The sequence below is a fragment of the Coregonus clupeaformis genome, chromosome 5 (assembly GCF_020615455.1).
Source record: "Coregonus clupeaformis isolate EN_2021a chromosome 5, ASM2061545v1, whole genome shotgun sequence".
In the NCBI taxonomy this organism is placed as follows: Eukaryota; Metazoa; Chordata; class Actinopteri; order Salmoniformes; family Salmonidae; genus Coregonus; species Coregonus clupeaformis.
In genome coordinates, this window is record NC_059196.1 from 15,443,587 (window position 1) to 15,465,395 (window position 21,809).

General features: G+C 44.1%; 2 protein-coding genes and 1 pseudogene across 4 annotated transcripts; 2 read left to right on the forward strand and 1 right to left on the reverse strand.

The window, feature by feature from the left end:
* The first annotated feature begins 4,178 nt into the window (after positions 1 to 4,178).
* LOC121563072 lies at positions 4,179 to 5,852 on the forward strand (annotated as a pseudogene).
* Positions 5,055 to 11,931, reverse strand: gemin4 (gem (nuclear organelle) associated protein 4). Of its 2 annotated transcripts, XM_041875120.1 has the most exons (4): positions 11,841 to 11,931; positions 11,655 to 11,746; positions 6,485 to 9,755; positions 5,055 to 5,143 (listed from the first exon to the last, which is right to left on the reverse strand). In XM_041875120.1, the coding sequence occupies exons 2-3, from the start codon at positions 11,665 to 11,667 to the stop codon at positions 6,502 to 6,504; spliced, it is 3,267 nt and encodes a 1,088-aa protein (XP_041731054.1). In that variant the 5' UTR covers positions 11,668 to 11,746; positions 11,841 to 11,931; the 3' UTR covers positions 5,055 to 5,143; positions 6,485 to 6,501. The 2 variants fall into 2 exon arrangements, with proteins under 2 accessions (XP_041731054.1, XP_041731051.1); XM_041875117.1 differs by lacking the exon at positions 5,055 to 5,143 and having other exon boundaries at positions 6,373 to 9,755.
* Positions 11,932 to 11,978: 47 nt separating this feature from the next.
* Positions 11,979 to 20,373, forward strand: dhrs13b.2 (dehydrogenase/reductase (SDR family) member 13b.2). Of its 2 annotated transcripts, XM_041875137.2 has the most exons (9): positions 11,979 to 12,006; positions 12,161 to 12,318; positions 12,503 to 12,688; positions 12,814 to 13,092; positions 15,651 to 15,980; positions 16,262 to 16,597; positions 17,301 to 17,402; positions 17,553 to 17,569; positions 19,805 to 20,373. In XM_041875137.2, the coding sequence occupies exons 2-9, from the start codon at positions 12,273 to 12,275 to the stop codon at positions 19,817 to 19,819; spliced, it is 1,311 nt and encodes a 436-aa protein (XP_041731071.2). In that variant the 5' UTR covers positions 11,979 to 12,006; positions 12,161 to 12,272; the 3' UTR covers positions 19,820 to 20,373. The 2 variants fall into 2 exon arrangements, with proteins under 2 accessions (XP_041731071.2, XP_041731067.2); XM_041875133.2 differs by lacking the exon at positions 11,979 to 12,006 and having other exon boundaries at positions 12,023 to 12,318.
* The last annotated feature ends 1,436 nt before the right edge of the window (positions 20,374 to 21,809 follow it).

A 21,809-nucleotide genomic window follows, 5' to 3' on the forward strand; every position in this document is an offset into this window, starting at 1 on the left:
TGTGTGGTGGGACAGGGAGAGGTGGAAGGGAGGACAATCACAGTGGTGGACACTCCCGGTTGGAGTCTCTACGGTCTGTCCAACCCGAAGCAGGTCAGACTGGAGATGAGAGGCAGTGCATCCCTGTGCCCCTATGGGGTAGTTCGTATGTTCCTCTTGGCCATACCTGTTGACTCCTTCACAGAGAAAGATAGGCGTGCTGTGGAGAAATAGCTGAGTGTTTTGGGTGAGGGAGTTTGGAGAAGCACCATGGTGCTTTTCACCTATGGCAATGAGTTAAGAGGCAGAACCATTGAGAAGCAAATTGAGGAGACTGGAGAGCCACTCCGTGGGCTGCTGGGGAAGTGTGGTCACAGGTACCACGTATTAGATAACAATATTAAGGGTGACCTAACCCAGGTTCTTGAGCTGTTGGAGATGGTGGAGCAGTTGTAGACACTGGATCATTCACCTCTGCTGAAAACACCCTGTTATATTAAATGTTTTAAATTATACATTGATGTTATTTGCGATAAATTATTTAAAGTATGTTCTTGTATGGCCTAATACTTAGTTTTCCCCTTTTGATAAGAAATGACCAAACTGTATTAAGACTGTATTAAGTCTTTATTCATGTATTAAATACATTGGAAATGAAAAGTAAGTATACTAACACAAGCTTCACATTACTAAAATGTGTTGAGTAAATTGCCACAGTAGATTCTCTCTGGTAAACGAGGAAATACCTACTATCAATTTCAATGGAATTGATAGTTTTCAAATAGTTAAATCTGTGCTTAGTCTGCTCAAATATTAGGTTTAATTTACACCGAACATAATACCCACCTGAGGGCTAAATAGTCTTGAAAAATGTTGGCAGCAAACAGTGCAGTCAACATTCTGTTTTTCCTGTGTTCTGTATCACATTGTACAACAGCTGATTAAAATAACACTGTAAAAGTGTGATAAAAATGTGATCAGTGTTATTGCCTGATAGTTGCTGGTTGAAAATACAATCTACACAAGACCTTCTGATCAGCAGGTTTGCATGGGTGGGAGTTTCGGCTTTCCATGGGGACATCACCATGTGGTAAATTGGTTAATAAATCACCACAGTATGAGTCATAATACCCATAAAACCTAGCGGTCAAACAAGGAAATGGTTCCAATCGTTTTTCCACCATTCATTTTTTAATTTTTTTATTTAACCTTTATTTAACCAGGTAAGCCAATTGAGAACAAGTTCTCATTTACAACTGCGACCTGGCCAAGATAAAGCAAAGCAGTGCGATAAAAATAACAACACAGAGTTCAAATGTAGCAAGTTATGGAGGTAAGGCAATAAATAGACCATAGTGCAAAATAATTACAATTAGTATTAACACTGGAATGATAGATGTGCAAGAGATGATGTGCAAATAGAGATACTGGGGTGCAAATGAGCAAAATAAATAACAATATGGGGATGAGGTAGTTGGGTGGGCTAATTTCAGATGGGCTGTGTACAGGTGCAGTGATCAGTAAGGTGCTCTGACAACTGATGCTTAAAGTTAGTGAGGGAGATAAGAGTCTCCAGCTTCAGAGATTTTTGCAATTTGTTTCAGTCATTGGCAGCAGAGAACTGGAAGGAATGGCGGCCAAAGCAGGTGTTGGCTTTGGGGATGACCAGTGAGATATACCTGCTGGAGCGCATACTACGGGTGGGTGTTGCTATGGTGACCAATGAGCTAAGATAAGGCGGGGATTTGCCTAGCAGTGATTTATAGATGGCCTGAAGCCAGTGGGTTTGGCGACGAATATGTAGTGAGGACCAGCCAACAACAGCGTACAGGTCACAGTGGTGGGTAGTATATGGGGCTTTGGTGACAAAACGGATGGCACTGTGATAGACTACATCCAATTTGCTGAGTAGAGTGTTGGAGGCTATTTTGTAAATGACATCGCCGAAGTCAAGGATCGGTAGGATAGTCAGTTTTACGAAGACATGTTTGGAAGCATGAGTGAAGGAGGCTTTGTTGCGAAATAGGAAGCCGATTCTAGATTTAACTTTGGATTGGAGATGCTTAATGTGAGTCTGGAAGGAGAGTTTACAGTCTAACCAGACACCTAAGTATTTGTAGTTGTCCACATACTCTAGGTCAGACCCGTCGAGAGTAGTGATTCTAGTCGGGTGGGCGGGTGCCAGCAGCGTTCGATTGAAGAGCATGCATTTAGTTTTACTAGTGTTAAACAGCAGTTGGAGGCTACTGAAGGAGTGCTGTATGGCATTGAAGCTCGTTTGGAGGTTTGTTAACACAGTGTCCAATGAAGGGCCAGATGTATACAATATGGTGTCGTCTGCGTAGAGGTGGATCTGAGAGTCACCAGCAGCAAGAGCGGCATCATTGATATACACGGAGAAAAGAGTCGGCCCAAGAATTGAACCCTGTGGCACCCCCATAGAGACTGCCATAGGTCCAGAAAACAGGCCCTCCGATTTGACACATTTGACACATTGAACTCTTCCCATAGGGTATTTTAGAAACACATAAAATAAGGGCTTTTTCGTGTATGCTTACCTTTGCGTGACGTTTTGATAACCGTGTAAATCTCTCTAGGACAAGGTGACTTTTATCAATATATTCGCCAGTATATACTCCCCAAAAATGAAATGCTAATTAGCTGCTAATGTGGCTATCATAAAGAACTACAAATGCCATGATGATCTGGATGAGACTGCTGAATTGAGGCAAAGGTAAGAATCTCTGGATTAACTATCTAATGTTTGCTCAATATAGTAATGAATAAATTGGCAACATTTATTTAAATGGACAATTCAGTGAACTGTCTTGTGCAATTTTTAAATGTACACAATACCTGCTAGCAAAGGTGTCAGCTAGAGATGACATGTAGGAGCTTGCAGGGATTTGTAGTCTTGCATGATGTCTACTTTGATGCAAATTTTTTATTTTTCGAATCTGAGAGTAAATCTGAGAGTAAATAGAGCCGAATATATTGATATAAGTCACGTTGTCCGAGAGAGATTTACATGGTTATCAAAACGTCACGCCAGGGTAAGCCTACACGCCCTTATTTTAAGTGTTTCTAAAATTCCATATGGGAAAAATGAATGGTGGAAAATCAATTGGAACCATTTCCCTGTTTGACCGCTAGGTTTTATGGATATTATGACACCAGTGTGGGGCTCTATTGACCAATAACAAAAAATATTTTATTAGGATCTCTTTTAGTCCTCATTTGCACTAATCTTCCAAGAGTCCTTAAACATTAAAATACAATTTATAATATGATCACATTTTCACATATAACACACTGTTACAAACAGACATAATACACTGACATATTGACCAGATAAATACTCTAACAGTCTGAAATGATAGATTGATTCCTTCATCTACCATAGTACTGCACAACCTTCCAATGTATTACATTTAAATGGTTCTAAAGTATTGTTTGAATGTATATATTGAAAGGTTTCTGGTTTACTCAGATAAATTATTCTTTATTGCTCTGAATCTAAATGTTATTTTGCCTATTTCTCTTTTCTGTCAGGATAACACATAGATGGTGGACAATCTATTCCTAGTATTGACTGAATGTCTGTCTCTTACCAACTGAATACTGTTGTGAATGGAGTTTGGCCGTTTTAAGTGGTGTACATGTTGAAATAAAATAAGCATGTTTTTTTTTATTATCTTGTTGATTGATGACCAACCAAGAGCATTGGGCATGACTACAACAGAAGAACCACCTCTCCACCTTAAAACAATCCTTGCTGCTTTGTTCTGTGCAATCTGCAGCCTGCTAATTTCATTTGCTGATGCATTTCCCCAGACCACAGAACAGTAGTTAATAATATAATAATATGCCATTTATCAGACGCTTTTATCCAAAGCGACTTACAGTCATGTGTGCATACCTTTTTGCGTATGGGTGGTCCCGGGGATCGAACCCACTACCCTGGCGTTACAAGCGCCATGCTCTACCAATTGAGCTAGTTGCGGTCAGCGAAAGGTAGGCTTTATTGCATGAATAGTTACGTATGCATAACCTAGCTATTTCTTGTCCTTGAATGACATTTAACTAATAATGATGTATTTCAGTGAGTGTTTGAACTCCTGATCAATCTATCAGAACCAATAAAACAACTATTTGTGCAATTTCATGGCTTTATCATATCCCACCTGTTCACAAGGTTGATGTCCTCCATCCATGCCACTTGGCTACTATTGTTGGGTTCATAATTGCTACTGCCTCCAGTGATGTAATATCTGACAGGTAAGAATTCATATTTGGATTATTGCCACTAAACCAATGTGTAGTGATTGAGTCACCTCCTCCCCTCCTCTGAGTGGGACTTGAACAGTGATACTTTGTTTGCCGGCTGAGTGCACTACCCCCAGAGCCATAAAAACAAGAGCTTTTGGGGCAGAGGCAGTAGTACACTCAGATACAGAACTGACATGTACAAGAGCCCATCACCAGAGTTATCTCTAGAGATCAAACGGAGTACAATTTCCCCCCTACTGCATGCAGCACAACACCTTAACACTGTGGTCAATTTACACAACCATTCTCATTATCAGCAGGGTTTTGCTGTGTACCTCAATTATTCATAATACATGATCATCTCATAAACACTGTATTCACATCTCAGACACAGGTTATAGATTAGAATGGGAAGGCTTTTACATGCACTGTGCAGTAGTATTAGTATTATACAGCCTACACATGATATCTGACTAGTCAGCTGGCATTGATGATCAGTTTATGATTCATTTTGTCATCACTCAAGAATGACACTTTATGATACCTGACTCAAAGCTCCAAAGTTGCATTGGGTGGAGGAATATGATTTAGTGATTTGATAGGGATGAGGCCACAGTTGGATATATTTTTAGTGGTAACAAACACTACAAATATTAAGTGGATATGTGCTCACCTTCATCTTGATCCTTATGTGGGTCACCTTCAACTTTAGGCACAGACTGACCAGTGACTGTGTGGTTTGGCACTCCTTGCATGTCTTATATCTACACCATGTACCTGAGTAACTACCACAGTCAGAAAGCACTCCCTCCTTCCCTTCAAGCTGTTCCTCCTCTGGCATCCCCTGCTGGTGGTCCATCACATGGTCCTCCTCACTGTCCTCAAGCCCATCATTCTGGTGAGGAAGGAGCACAACAATTACTGTACAGCAACGTTAGTTCTGTGTAGTCCTCATGCATTACGTCAGCAGTTGATCTTTTTTTAATGCGTGATTGAATTGATTTCACGTCGATTACAACACTGTCTATTAATGCCTAATGGACCAGTTTCTGTCATTGAGAATCTGCTATGTCTTCCTTATAAGCTGTCAGGGCTCAGTGAGTTAGTGTTTCATATTCATATAGTGCTGTTCCCCCCCCAGTTCTTCAGGACATGGTGGAGACTTCTTCATGGCAGAATTCAGCACTCACTTTGTCTCGTTAGGAAAGGTTCTAATCCAGGTAAGGATTCATAAACCCCTTTATTTTTGAGTTGTGCTTTAGAGAGTCTGTTGAGCATAGTATGAAATTGTATTATAACTAAACTTTCCATATGTTTTCCTCTCTAGTTGGGACTAGAGGACTCATGGCTTCACAGAGTCAATGGTTCTGCTGAGTTTCTTCACCTGCCATATCCTGCTCTTCCCCTACCTGTACTGGGTGTATGGTCAGCAGTACACCATTCCCTTTCCATCTACAGCTCCACTGCAACTTAGCCAACCTATCCATACTGGCACCTCAGATCTACTGGTTTGTGCTGCTGTGTCCAAGGCCTATCGCCTCTACCTGCGTCAGACTAGGTCAAAGGGTCAACCTGCTCACAAAGATGGCTCAAAAACAGATTAGAGGTGCCATCTAATTCTGTGGTTAGCAACATGTAATGTCAATTATGCTTCCTTTGCTGCTTGTCTTCCATGCCTTGAGTTGACAGTTCTCAATCCTTCCCTCTGAAGGAACAGTCTGTGTGGAATTTAGGACCTGCAACTGCCTATCAATACAAAATTACCGGTATTTATCTAAATTCTCAGGGGTATACTGTGTGTTATATTGTCGGTACTATTACTATGAAGCATGTGCAGTAAATATTTAGTGATTTTGAATACTTTTTTCTGACTGAAAGAGTTTGACACAATACATCATGACTGAGCAGGGTAACTTTCTATCCCCCAATCATTTTTCATAGTTAACTTAAATATTTGTTAATTGTTGCACTAGGAAATACAGATTTGACAGAGAAATGTAGTAGAGGTGAAGCACTGAAAGACCAAGCTTGTTGGTGAAGTTGTAACCCTGGCTTGTGTCCTAGTGTGGATGATCAAAGTTTGTTTCAATATGTGATTTTTGATTAATAGGCCATTGAAAGACATGCAATTTGTCCGTTTTATTCAAATTCAAAATGAAATTTATTTTATTTTCAACACAAGGTCAGAACACATTTTAGTTTTGAGGCTGGGAACAATAAACCCTAATTCAAGTACTTTTTTCAGACAGCACATCAACCTGAAGACGACAGCTGAGCAATTTTCTGATGCAACACAGCCTTCATCTCGGCGCTCTCCAGGTTGTCTGTGATGGTGGTGAAGAAGTGGCGAGTGTTCTCTGTCTCCAGGTGGGAGCTGCTGCTGGGGTGTGCGGCCAGCACTGCCTCATAGTGGGTCAGGATCTCCAGGGCACACAGGAACAGGGACTCGCACTGCCCGCCGGGCATCATCACCTGAACGTGCTGCACATGGCAGAAGAGCTGGCTCAGTACAAACAGCACCTCCTGGCTGGCGGTGTTGGTAGCTGCCCTCTCTTCCTTTGGGTCTTTGGGTGAGGTGGAGGTGGTGTTGGAGGAAGACTGTGACAGCTTTCCCCTCAGGGAGTCTATGACCTCCCTCATGGCGCTGGCGTACAGCCGCCCCACGTGGGCCCAGCCCTGGCCGGGCAGCCAGTCTTTGCAGCTGGAGCCACAGAGCAGCTGGAGGACACGCAGCAGCAGCACAGACAGACGCAGCTCGCAGGAGAACGCCCGCAGGTCCAGCAGGGGGAGAAAGTCCACATACTCCAGAGAGTAAGGCACGTGGAGCCGGCCTGAGCGGAGCAGCTCTCGCATGGCTCTCAGCAGCCTGCCCCACTCAGTGACGGTGCACCAGGGTAGGGTCTGTGTCACGGCCACCAGCAGGCCTTTGCTGAACATGTTGACGTCGTCGGGCCGGTGCTGGTCCAGAGCCAGAGAGGCCAGCATGGTGTCCTGAACCTCGTCGGAGAGAGCGCAGCACTCCATCCACGCCAGCAGCCCTGTGCCCTGCCCATACTGGGACAACTTTAGGCCAGACCACTCCTGCTCCGGCAGCTCGCACACAGCCAACAGTGAGGATGGCACCTCATTTTTGAAGTGATCTCCCCACACCACCTTCAGGTGGAACCGAACAGTCCAGTCCAGGGCCTCCACTTTATTGTAGAGCCAGAAGAGGGCTCTGGACCAGGTGTTGGGGGCTGAGGCCACTTCCCTTCCCACCACCTTGCCCAGTGCAGTCAGCACAGTGACGAGCAGCTCCTTGGACTCCATGGATAAGTGATGTGGTCCGCCCTCTGCAGGAAGCTCCCAGCACCTGCAGCCGTCGTTCAGAAGCTGGCAGAGGACGTAGAGGAGGGGGAACGGGGAGCAGTTCATAACCCAGTGTGGAGATACATCCTGGGAATCCAAAGAAAAGGCAGAGTGGAGCAAACGCAGGCCCAGCTCCAGGCTGCAGGTGCTAGAGCCAGAGGAGGGGGAGAGGTGAGGCAGGACGAAAGCACACACAACCTCTTCAGGGTGCAGGAAACTCTGGCCTCTCTCGGAGCTCTCGGAAACGCTTGGCTGCATCAGTGCAACCAGGAAGTGCAGGAACTGGTCCTCCTCCTTAGCCGACAACAGTTTAGTCATGGCAGTATCTTGAAGACAGCTGCACAGTAAGCTCCCCACAGTGCTGCCCGTCCCCTCTGTGCAACCAGGGGCACCGCCCCTCAGCCCTGAGAGCTGTTGGAGTATCTTGGAGAGGAGGCTGTGGGCCCCAAGGTTCACCACCGCCAGATGGCAGCAACGACGCAGGGTGGCCTCTGGGTTCTGAAAGGCCACGCGGGCTATGGCGGCCACGGCCAAGCTAAGGTTGTTCTGCGCCGCTCCTCCCTGGATGATGCAGTTGAACGCCATGTTGAGCTCCTCACTAAAGCCCTCCGTCACAGCCTGGGGCAGAGAGCCCTGGAGACCCCTCTTGGAGCAGGTTAACATTTCCGCTAATGTTGTGTTTTTCTCTTTTAAGGGAAGCTCTGCGAAAATGTTCACAATAATGTCCTTCAGCTTTTTGCAGTGCTCTACTTCAGTATCCATTTGGCACTTTGCAATGAGAGTGGAGACTAATTTCATGACAATGTCCTTTCGCTGGAATGCGTTTTTGTTTCTCTCCAGACAGCTGATCCACTCCTCCACGCTCAGGGACCAGCTCAGTTCAGTAGCAAATAGCATAGTGAAATCTTGGAAGCCCTCCAAGCGGTGGTTAATGATAGCTACGGCAATGTGGGCCATTTCCCCAGCGTTGCTCTCTGTGTCGGGGAAGGACAGTGAGCCTAACAAGCCTCTCAAAGTGCTTTGCACATTGTTCAGTGTCTGCTGCTCACCCTCATCGATGGTCCCAGACATGGACCTTTCCTCTAGGGACTCAAGCACTCTGACCAGACAGCTTTTCAGACGGAGTGTCAAGTCACTGGGGTCACCGCTGTCTGTCATCTCCAGCAGCCCTCTCTTCTCCCAGGCCTGAGTGAGCTGGGAGACAGTCTGCAGGGCTTGCATTAGTGTCATTCCACAGGGTTTAAACTGGGAGGGTGTGTGGGCTGCCTTCAGGTCACTGTGGGCCTCGCTTATCACCTGGACCAGGTTAAACTTCTCTATCCCATCACGCCTCTTTCTCACAGTCACTGCACTAGTCAGGCTCTGAAGTTGCACCTCAGCTGGGAGGATGATAGCTTGGTCTATCAGATGCGAGGTGTACAGGGAGTCGAGGCAGTTGGACAGGGCACGGTAGCAAAGGTCAGAGGTGCTCAGATGCTCTTTCATCTCCTCCAGAGCATGAAAAAGAATGGACAGCACATCAGTTGTGGATGGTGGTGATGTTGGGGTGTCTGGGTCTGACTTGAATCTCTTGGCAGCCTGAGGTGAGAGGCCAGTGGTGTTGGTGAGGCGGGTCCACTGGTTAGTAAAGACCTTATCCAGGTCATCCTCCTCTTGCCCGCCCTTCCACAGCTCCCACCACACCTCCAGCAGGACGCGGACGTCCTCCTCAGTGCTGTTACGGGTGACGTGTTGAACTAGTTTCTCTAGCTCTGAACTCAGGTGGGCCGATGGGACGCACAGAAGCAGCTGGGCGTAGATCTGAGAGAAGCCTGTCAACTTGACCAGCTCGAACAGCACTGTGCGGTTAATGTCAGGTAGGCTGTTCTGCAGAGAGAAGAATGGATTCTCCCTCCAGCCGATTTCCATGTCCTCTTCGCTCTCCCTCCCCAGTAATTTGCTCCATAAGATGCAGATGATTTTCTTCTTCCAGTGGACACTACTCAGACAGCTACCACCCTCCTGCCCACAGATCTCTCTGACAGCCTGTAGAATTGGGTGGCCAACCTTACTCCAGTCCTCCTTTTGTAGGGCACTGAGTGACGCTGGCTGGCACAGCCTGTTGGCCAACAGAAAACCTCCCTGGAGAACAGCAGTCTTCTCACAGCTCAGCCAGGAATCTGAAAGCACAAGCAGAACAGTGAGAATGAATGAACACATAGGAGTAGACTAGAGAGTAGTTAGTTCAGTACAGAAACCAGGTTGCCAGGACCAAGGGTAAATACATTTGAATTCAGTCACTTTTTGACAGCTTTTGCTCAATTTTACAACTTTGCATACAGTACATGTTTGCCCATGGAAGAAGTTGTCAGAAAGTTACTTTTTGTAACCGAATGACAAAACATTCCAGAGATAAAGGTGTTCAAAGTTGACCCAATTTGCATACCCCACCATATCATCAGACATCCATGTCTTCATCACTGGAAAAGATAAATGGTTGAGTTTGATATAATTGAAAAGCTTACAAATAGGGTTGCAAGCTTCGGTTGAGACACAACATGCTTTTGAATACAGGGTAGGTGTCATTTCAGTCCTAGAAATATAATTCATAGAATGGACCTATCCTTCAGACCACTGCAATTTAGCTGGTACGCCATTGAATTTGAACTTCTAATTACTACCACAAAGATGACCTCCGATCTACCCACATTTGAATGTCCACTGATAGGGGAGAAATTATAGGCGTAGCGCCTATGTGGAAGCTAGGTGATTTGCAACAGCACTAGGCTGCATTCAAAACAAATCTCACCCTCCACCGCATCCCATTTCCCATGGCGGAGATTTGCGCTTGAGCCTTTTACTACAAACAGCTGTAAAAACTATATGTTTTGCTATTAAAAATATATTTCAGAGCGATTTAGATGGTACACTGATTCACTATTCAGTGCTTGTTTTCTGAAATTGAGTGAACAGCTTAGATTTTTAGCAAACAGGAAATGACAGAGCGATTTCTACATTGGCCACTTAACCCAATTTCCACTAGATAGCACAGCTTTCCCATTTTGAAATCAGATGCCACTCAGGCACGAGAAATCAATAGGCGAATATCACAGCCTATCACAACACTGTAGGGTAAGTAATACTGTGAAACACATCATTCCACTATTACTGCAGAAATATTTGACATTTTCTGAAATTACAACGCAAAAATTCTTAATAATGATCCTGTGTAGATTTTTTTTTAAACCTTTATTTAACTAGGCAAGTCAGTTAAGAACAAATTCTTATTTACAATGACGGCCTACCCCGGCCAAAACCTCTTTAAATGGTCATGTATATTCTATATTCTATTATCTATATTTCTATGATTTCAATATGTTTCCTATGGAAGATTAACAGTAAAACTTAAAACAGATATTCCCATTCAAGTCAACATTCTCTTATGTGTGGACCTCCAACCATCTTTGTGGTACCATTTGAAAACGTATTAGTACATTTATCAGCCCAAACATGACACCCACCCTGTCTTCAAGAGCATGTTGTGTCTTAACTAATGGCAGTCACAAGACGACAACCTCAGATGATGTAAAATAGGGTCTAAACTACCACATATGTGAATAGCAAAAATCAGTTAACGCGTTTTTAGATAGTTGGTTTTTAAGGTTAAATGACAGTTAAGGAATTATAAAATAGTTTGACAACCCTGTTTGTAAACTTTTAAGTGGATATCAATGTCAACCGTTTTTTTTCTCCACCCCCAGCGATGAAGACATGTCTCATGGTATGGTGGGTATGCAAAATAGGTAATATTTTTCCATTCAGGTCCAAAAAGTCACTTTCTGAGTACTTCTACAATGGGCAAATATGTATATAAGGTTTAGTTCAAATGAAAAGGGGTGCTGTCAAAAACGGATTGAATTCAAATGCATTTACCCCAACACATAGCTACACATTTCACTACTGGTACTACTGTGTATTCAGTCTCAGCTAGCTAGTTCTGTAAATAATGCAAATACATACAGCTAACATGTTATAGCTATAAACAAAGCAAATGCATTCAGCTCAAATCACATAGCTACCTTGATTCATCATTGTGTTTGGGTGAGGCGCAGTTCAGTCTTCAAATGTGCATCCTTTCATCCACGCTGGACCCAATTGCACGCCAAGCCAACTACAACGAAGAGCACGTGTACAATTTAGTTCAATGAATTATTCTACTAATTATAATAAAAGGAGACAAGTTAATACTTTAACTAGATACTTACTTTTGAAGGCGAGATTACAAGAAACCACTGAAAGACACGTGTTGATTTGTTTTTTTCTTCGATCATTGAAAACAACTCGTCGTATGTCCGCATGAACGTCACGTGGGCGGGATTTATTTTATTGAAGAGGGTACTGTACTTTCGTGCCTTTACAGCGCCACTCATGGTATGGATGTATTGGGGGGTGGGGTTGTTTAGTTTTGGTTATAATATTGTTTTGTGTCATAGTTTTTAACACTTTCTTCCTCATTCAAATATCTGATTATATTAATTTGCTATTACAAGCCATTGTAAACATCTAACGCTAACTTATCTTACAGACAGCTGCACGAGCAGGTGCAATCTTTTTCACTTGCGTCAAGTTGCGGAAATGAAAGTGAAAGTCTGAATGGCACAGGGAAAGATAGCCCCAGAAGACAGTTTTGTAACATTATGAGTCTAAACGTCAATATTCTTCTCTGTTTATTTCTCTGTGCAGGTAGGCTACTTTATGACCTATTTTTGCGAGTATATCTCTTTCCTCCGATGGTTTCACGCATGCTGTGCTCATTCAGAGTTCTTATGAATGGACTATTTGTTAGCCTATAATTATGATTGATTTTTAAAGGTGAAGTTAAATTTAAGCTCTCATTGTGATTATTCTACATTCATCGATTTGACAGAGGTGACAGGAATCCAGTCTTTAGAACAGGTGCCTTGGCTGCCCTGTATGCTGGTGGATGAACGTGTAAAGTTCAATGATGAGGGACATGCTGAAACCGAGTACCAACACAGAGACGCTGGGCTGCAGTTTGGCCATCCAGGGGACAGTGCTTTGAACCCTAATACCATCACCTTCCTTGTGACAGGTGAATGAGAGAAACAGCTAAACAAATGTTAGATTTGGTTATGTTTTCTACACTGATGGTTAATGTTTGGTGTTTCAACACTGAGAGGTGCTCTTCAAACCGTGTGTGTGTATGTGTGTGTTCAGGCTCTAAGGTGGACATGAGGAAGTACATTGAAGGGGCAGTAGTGGAGCACCAGCTGCAGTGTGAGATCCGCAGGTACAGCACGGAGGGCATCCAGATGCGTTGGCCAGGTTTAGGAGCCCAGGAGCACGACATCTGGTTCACCTGCACCTTACGGCACACCGACGGCCTCTTCGTCATCACCAGCTTCCTCAGACATACCCCTGCCACGCCGACACCTGGCCAGGCAAACTACCACCACTGGGCCGCCATCGCAGACAGAGAGACGCTAACCACCTCAAGTAATGCAGACTTTTCATTCTGTCTATTTGTTATGCAGTAGATCACATTCTCTCCCGAGTGGCGCAGTGGTCTAAGGCACTGCATCGCAGTGCTAGCTGTGCCACTAGAGATCCTGGTTCGAATCCAGGCTTTGTCGTAGCCGGCCGCGACCGGGAGACCCATGGGGCGGCGCACAATTCGTCCAGGGTAGGGGAGGGAATGGCCGGCAGGGGATGTAGCTCAGTTGGTAGAGCATGGCGTTTGCAACGCCAGGGTTGTGGGTTCGATAAAATAATGTATGTGCTAACTGTAAGTCGCTCTGGATAAGAGCGTCTGCTAAATGACTAAAATGTAATGTAATGTCGAACTCATTCCACGGAGGGCTGAGTGTCTGCGGGTTTTCTCTCAACCCTTGAACTTGATTGATGAATTAAGGTCACTCATTAATAAGGAACTCCCCTCACCTAATTGTCTAGGCCTTACTTGAAAGGATAAATCAAAAACCCGCAGACGCTCAGCCCTCCGTGGAATGAGTTTGACATCCCTGCAGTAGATGTAGGCTGTACTCTAGTCCAGTGCTTCCCAATCATGGTCATGGAGACCCTAATGGGTGCACATTTGAATTTTTTGCCTAGCCCTAACACCTGATTCTAATCAAATGCTTGATGATGAATTGATTATTTTAATCAACTGTTTTAGTGCTAGGGCAAAAACTAAAATGTAAACCCCTTGGTGTCCCCTGAACCAGGATTGGGAAGCACTGCTCTAGTCGGTAGCATATGTCAGTGTCAGTTGAGGCTGCTGAGGGGAGGACGGCTTATAACAATGGCTGGAACGGAGCTAATGGAATGGCATCGAACACATGGAAACCATGTGTTTTATGTATTTGATACCATTCCACCTGTTCCGCTCCAACCATTACCACGAGCCCGTCCTTCCCAATTAAGGTGCCACCAACCTCCTGTGGTCAGTGTTTCCTTTTATACCCTTTAGGCAGTTGTCTTGACTTATGATCTGCAGTACCAGTCAAAAGTTTGGACACCTACTCATTCCAGGGTTTTTCTTTATTTTTACTATTTTCTACATTGTAGAATAATAGTGAAGACATCAAAACTATGAAATAACACATATGGAATCATGTAGTAACCAAACATTTTTTAAACAAATCTAAATATATTTTATATTTTAGATTCTTCAAAGTAGCCACCCTTTGCCTTAATGACAGCTTTGCACACTCTTGGCATTCTCTCAACCAGCTTCATGAGGTAGTCACCTGGAATGCGTTTCAATTAACAGGTGTGCCTTGTTAATTTGTGGAATTTCTTTCCTTCTTAATGCGTTCGAGCCAATCCGTTGTGTTGTGACAAGGTAGGGGTGGTATACAGAAGACAGCCCTATTTGGTAAAAGACCAAGTCCATATTATGTCAAGAAAAGCTCAAATAAGCAAAGAGAAATTACAGTCCATCATTACTTTAAGAGATGAAGGTCAGTCAAACCGAGTTTCTTCAAGTGCAGTCGCAAAAACCATCAAGCACTATGATGAAACTGTCTCTGATGAGGACCGCCACAGGAAAGGAAGACCCAGAGCTACCTCTGCTGCAGAGGATAAGGTCATTAGAGTTACCAGCCTCAGAAATTGCAGCCCAAATAAATGCTTCACAGAGTTCAAGTCACAGACACATCTCAACATCAACTGTTCAGAGGAGACTGTGTGAATCAGGCCTTCATGGTCGAATTGCTGCAAAGAAACCACTAAGAAGAAGAGACTTGCTTGGGCCAAGAAACACGAGCAATGGACATTAGACTGGTGGAAATCTGTCCTTTGGTCTGAGTCCAAATTTGAGATTTTTGGTTCCAACCGCCGTGTCTTTGTGAGACGCAGAGTAGGTGAACGGATGATCTCTGCATGTGTGGTTCCCACCGTGAAGCATGGAGGAGGAGGTGTGATGGTGCTTTGCTGGTGACACTGTCAGTGATTTATTTAGAATTCAAGGCACACTTAACCAGCATGGCTACCACAGCATTCTGCAGCGATACGCCATCCCATCTGGTTTGCGTTTAGTGGGACTATCATTTGTTTTTCAACAGGACAATGACCCAACACACCTCCAGGCTGTGTAAGGGCTATTTGACCAAGAAGGAGAATGATGGAGTGCTGCGTCAGATGACCTGGCATCCACAATCACCCGACCTCAACCCAATTGAGATGGTTTGGGATGAGTTGGATGGCAGTGTGAAGGAAAAGCAGTCAACAAGTGCTCAGCATATGTAGGAACTCCTTCAAGACTGTTGGAAAAGCATTCCAGGTGAAGCTGGTTGAGAGAAAAACCCTTGAATGAGTAGGTGTGTCCAAACATGTGTGAGTTCAATTTTCATTTAAATTGTAAAATACTTCTCTCTCCTGAAAGTCTGAGTCACATATACTGTACAGTATGTTTATGTAACACACATCAGAATAAGACCCTAGCTATAACCTCCCTTTTTTTTTCTCAATTCCTCCCTCTCCGCCCTCTGCACCCCTTGCCCCCCTTCCTCCCCTGCCTTGGCTGTGACCTGTGAACTGTGACCTGTGTATAGCTGTGATGCTAGTCCTCACCCGCTCTCCCTCTGTGCGAGTGGGCCTAGTGAAGCAACAGAGCCTGCACTGTCAGTTTGACGTGGACCACAAGGCGGCCGACCTGACAGTGGAATGGCGTTTGCAGCGACGCGGCGAACGCACCACGCTCTTCAGCCACTCCAGCCGCTCGGGCCAGACGGAGGGGGACGGGGTGACGCTTAAGGGCATTGGTAGGGGCGACGCATCCCTGACGCTCCCCCTCACCAAGCAGAGCAGCGAGGGGACGTATATCTGCTCCGTCTCAGTGCCTCCGCTGTTTGGCAGCCATGATATCGCTCTGCACATCATGGGTAAGGTGGAGGGGTTAGGGGTCACAGGACTTGAGGCACATACATTTAATTGTTGAAGCTTTGCTCCGTCATTTGCTCTATCATAAAAAATGTAAAGGATAAACAAATTACTTTTATTATCATTACCTGATATGGTATACACATTTATGAATATGTACATCTCTATGACATGATAACCATAATAACCAATTAAAGGTGTCATAGACTGCCATTTTGATCACCTAGTATATACCACCAACATCCTCATTGTAATGCCAGTCATTTCTGACATCGTCCCTCAGAGCCACCTCGCGTGTCCTTGAACGTAGACTCTACCATCTCCCTGGTGGACAGGGGGGAGCAGAAGGTGGTGTGTGAGGCGGAGGGCTACTACCCCCTGGACGTGGAGATGGAGTGGTTCAGGGAGCCCAGTGGTGGAGGTGGAGGCCTCCTACCAGAGAAGCTGGACACTGTCCTGTACTCCAGCCACCGCCACCACCGGGACGGGACCTACTCTCTGTCGGCCTTCTTCCTGCTCCACGCTTCCCTGCATGACTCAGGCTCCAAGTACTTCTGCAGGGTGTCTCACAGCTCCCTGCACATGCCCATCCGCAAGAGCTTCACCCTCATCGTCACAGGTTAGGTAGTTTAGGAGCTTATCATAAAGTTTTAAAGAAAATGTCGTTTTCTCAGGCACAGTTGAGTACCTTATAACCCTTTATTGAAAACAATTTGATTACGTACAATGATACAGTATGCGTTCATAAACATTTCTGCAGATTTACAGAAGCATATTTTATAAATTCTATATACACTGAGTATACCAAACATTAGGAACACCTTCCTAATGGTCGACCCCCCTTTCCCGCAGTTGTGTCAAGTTGCCTGGATGTCCTTTGGGTGGTTGACCATTCTTGATACATACGGTAAACTGCTGAGCGTGAAAAACCCAGCAGCGTTGCAGTTCTTCACACAAACTGGTGTGCCTGGCACCTACTACCATACCACGTTCAAAGGCAATTAAATACTTTGTCTTGCCTATTCACCCTCTGAATGGCACACATACACAATCCATGTCTCAATTGTCTCAAGGCGTAACAATTATTCTTTTTAACATGTTTCCTACCCAGGTGTTCTTAATGTTTCGTATACTCAGTGGATATAGTCTTCAGAGGATATTGTGATCCAAACACAGACTCTACTATAATGTATGCAGTACCAATTCATGGCCACTTGATGGCAGCCCCAGTACATACATTATGTACTGTAATATGCTATGAGAGGAGAGCATACTACAAAAACTGCATTGACTGATAAACTTTGGATGTTGTGTTTTAACAGAGTTTGGCAGTTGGAACTTTGTGCTGTGGTTGATCTTTGGCTTTGGATTCATCCTAGTCATGGTGGCCATTTTGTGTGTGATGCTACCCCGCCTGAGCTCAGGTGAGCCTCTCTAGTTCACCACAGACTCAGTCCTTTACCTTTTGTCATTGTCATGTTAAGTTTGTTCATGAGCTAACCCAATTGAAATATTGCTAATTGTTGTTTGCTTGCTAGGACAACCTTTGAACTTTGAATGTTTTTCTTTCACAGCAAGAAAAGCAAACCAGGTGGGTACATCTTCATACATAACGCATGTGTGTGTTTCAAGTTGTATTAGTCGTACAGTTCCTTTGGAAAGTATTCAGACCCCTTGACTTTTTCCACATTTTGTTACGTTACAGCCTTATTCTAAAATGGAGGAAATAAAAACAATTCCTCAGCAATCTACACACAATACCCCATAATGACAAAGCGAAAAGAGGTTCTTAGAAATGTTTGCAAATTTATAAAAAAACAAAAAACAGAAATACCTTATTTACATAAGTATTCAGACCCTTTGCTATGAGACTCGAAATTGAGCTCAGGTGCATCCTTTTTCCATTGATCATCCTTGAGATGTTTCTACAACTTGATTGGAGTCCACCTGTGGTAAATTCAATTGATTGGACATGATTTGGAAAGGCACACACCTGTCTATATAAGGTCCCACAGTTGTCAGAGCAAAAACCAAGCCATGAGATCGAAGGAATTGTCCGTAGAGCTTCGAGACAGGATTGTGTCGAGGCACAGATCTGGGGAGGGTACCAAAAAACATTCTACAGCATTGAAGGTCCCCAAGAACATAGTGGCCTCCATCATTCTTAAATGGAAGAAGTTTGGAACCACCAAGACTCTTCCTAGAGCTGGCCGCCAAGCCAAACTGAGCAATCGGGGGGAGAAGTGCCTTGGTCAGGGAGGTGACCAAGAACCTGATGGTCACTCTGACAGAGATCTAGAGTTCCTCTGTGGAGATGGGAGAACCTTGCAGAAGGACAACCATCTCTGCAGCATTCCACCAATCAGGCCTTTATGGTAGAGTGGCCAGACGGAAGCCACTCCTCAGTAAAAGGAACATGACAGCCCGCTTGGAGTTTGCCAAAAGGCACCTAATAACTCTCAGACCATGAGAAACAAGATTCTCTGGTCTGATGAAACCAAGATTGAACTCTTTGGCCTAAATACCAAGCGTCATGTCTGGAGGAAACCTGGCACCATCCCTATGGTGAAGCATGGTGGTAGCAGCATCATGCTGTGGGGATGTTTTTCAACGGCAGGGACTGGGAGACTAGTCAGGATCGAGGGAAAGATGAACGGAGCAAAGTACAGAGAGATCCTTGATGAAAACCTGCTCCAGAGAGCTCAGGACCTCAGACTGGGGCGAAGGTTCACCTTCCAACAGGACAACGACCCTAAGCACACAGCCAAGACAACGCAGGGGTGGCCCAGCCAGAGCCCAGACTTGAACCCGATCTAACATCTCTGGAGGAACCTGAAAATAACTGTGAAGCAGATCTGCAGAGAAGAATGGGAGAAACTCTCCAAATACAGGTGCCAAGCTTCTAGCGTCATACCCAAAAAGACTCAATGCTGTAATCGCTGCCAAAGGTGCTTCAACAAAGTACTGGTTAAAGCGTCTGAATACTTATGTAAATGTGATATTTCCGTTGTTTATTTTTAATAAATTAGCAAAAGAAATTACAAATCTGTTTTTGCTTTGAATATTATGGGGTATTGTGTGTAGATTGATGAGGGGAAAAAAAACAATTTAATCAATTTTAGAATAAGGCTGTAAAGTAACAAAATGTGGAAAATGTCAAGGGGTCTGAATACTTTCCGAAGGCACTGTACATACGGGATACGCATGGCATACATCATCCAACGAAATGCTTACTTGCAGGTTCCTTCTGGACAATGCAACAACAATAAGAAATAATAAAAGATAAGAATACGAACATAAACTAAATGGCTCAGTAGAATAGAAGAAACATTTTAGCATAAGTATAATACAGGAAGGCAAAATATATAGTCCAATATTTACACGTGTACTGGGGAAGGTAGTAGTAAATTAAGAGTTTGGTAGCAGCAGTTGTTATGTGTGTAGCATGAATGTAGGATTGCGATACTTAGAGGTATCGTGGCAAGGAAACAAAACATGAAGCAGACTACATTTCCTGAGGAAAGCAGTCCTAATGTTGGAAACAAGCAGCAGTCACCCAGAATCACATGTTTCTTTTCCAAGCTATAGCACACAATATTTTACATATAGTAGGTTTATTTAAAGGACCAAAGAGTTTAGTCTGCTTTGTGTTTTCCTTTTTGCCATGGAAAATCAGGTATCGTAGTATCACGATACTGATATCCTGACAACCCTACATGACTGTATACGTGTGGGTGTGCATGAGTGAGTGTGTATTTGTGTGTGTGTGAGAGAGAGAGACTTCCCTGCTCATTGTGTGTGTGTTTACTGTGTCTCTCCTGTTCAGAGAAAGCCCTACTGAGAGAACATGCCAGAGTGGTTGGAGCTGATCTCCATGGATACAGACAGTCCATTCCTACCCTCTTTCTTCTCCCCCTTCTCTTCATCTCAGTACTTCTCTATCAGGTGGTTTATTTCGGGGATGTGGGTATATTGTGTGTCAATCAAGGAATTTGATATAGGGTTATGTTTCCCCTGATTCTCCCATTTATAAAAGTACAGTAAATATAAATATAGAAAGATTGATCATGTATTTTTAATTCATTGGGGATAGAGAGACTATCCCACAAGGTCATGGGTTAGGGTTAGGGTTAGGTTATGGTACTGCTCTATGATAATACCACTTTAAGATTGTGTAAGGTAGCTTAAAATATTAAAATACTTGACATGGAATAATTGTATTTGATAAAAATGCATGATAATATTTGATATAATAATAATAATAATAATAATAATAATAATAATAATAATATGCCATTTAGCAGACGCTTTTATCCAAAGCGACTTACAGATATGAAAAATATGCACTAGGAAATGTATTTGTTTGAAGTTGTTTAAAATTGCAAACCAAGGGTACGGATGAGAATATGTGTGAATTCTTTTTTTTTTCATTTATATTGAATAATTGCTGTTGTTTTTACTGTTTTCGCTCTAGAGGGTCAGAGAGAGTGTGATATGTGTGATGTCCAATCCAATCAAGCTTTATTTATACAGCACAAAATAGCCCTTTTTCCCTTTTCTAATAGAGTATGAAAAGCTGTAGTCCGACGCGTTTGACACACTATTGTCTGTCTTCTGCTGAAAGCCAATATGTTTCCTAGCTGGAAGCCTCAGAGGCTTTGGAGTAATCTTGGTTATAAAGTCTTTAGTACCCTACATATGGAGAAATGCTGTGCCAAAACCCTATCTCTCAGTTTCTACATAGTCAACTATACCATAAACCAGGGGTACTCAAGTACTATTTGAGAAGGTCCTGTCAATTTCCGAGGTGGCAAAAGTCCGGATGGATAATGTAATTTATCGGCTTAGTAACAAACCCCCACCTCGCAACCCATGCAACCCCAGACTGTTTACACCCCTCTTGTTGGTGGAGAGAAAATTTTGCAGTTTTAAAGCTAATTTCCTGCAATTCTATGCATTCTTCCATGTCTTATGTGTGTTTATATGATACCAGGGGTCAAAGCCCGAAACTTGTAAAAACAACAACAAAAAAACGATGGTCCGTATTGACCCCGTTCCGGATCCAGTCTGCGGTCCGCCAGTTGAGTATGGAGGCCATATACACTTCACTCTGGAATGGCAGCTGTTCCCAAAGGGCACTTGGTACATCCCCCCTCCTTTACCCCGTCCACCCACTCACCCTCACCATCATCCTCTCTCACACTTATTCGACCCCTCATTCTCTAGCCCGCTTTTCCACTTTCAAGTGAACCCCCATACTCCATATTCTACCATTCACCTAGGCATTGAAGAGATGTCCCATATCCCATCCAGAAAATGACTTGATTCTTCAGTGTTTCGTGCCACAGCACAGACGGTGGGTCTTGAGAAGCAGAGCACTGCAGAGCTGTCCAGTGGAGTACATGCCAATGCCCTGCTAGTGCAAATGCCAAGCCATACCTCTGCACTCTAGTGTTGGCACGTGGGGAGAAGTGTGGCTCTGGAGAGGCTATCATCACAGAGCAGAGCCAGTGTAAAGCTGCATGCCTGGTGGGTCAGGAGTCAGCTGAGGGCCAGGGCTCCGCTCTGCCACACAGCCCAGCTCAGAGCTCCACTAGTGGAAAGGGCTGTAATGGGATATGGGGGCTCAAGGATGCACAGAGTAGACCCACGGGTAGTTCTAACTGAGCATCTGCTTCCTGTAAACGATGATGATGCACAATCTGGGGTCTTACTGGGGTCAGGATTGGTTGGTGTGGTCTAGGTCTATTATAGTCAACTATTATTGTGGGTTACATATTTAGTCCCTCAGAGGGGCTCCATCGAATATAAACTGGGGAAGTAAAGAGACA

Excerpts from the sequence above, each read along its gene's own strand:
- dhrs13b.2 (XM_041875137.2), top strand. The coding sequence starts at position 12,273 with ATGAGTCTAAACGTCAATATTCTTCTCTGTTTATTTCTCTGTGCAG. Across the intron at positions 13,093-15,650 it reads AGAGACGCTAACCACCTCAA|CTGTGATGCTAGTCCTCACC; the intron begins GTAATGCAGACT and ends ACCTGTGTATAG. Across the intron at positions 15,981-16,261 it reads TATCGCTCTGCACATCATGG|AGCCACCTCGCGTGTCCTTG; the intron begins GTAAGGTGGAGG and ends ATCGTCCCTCAG.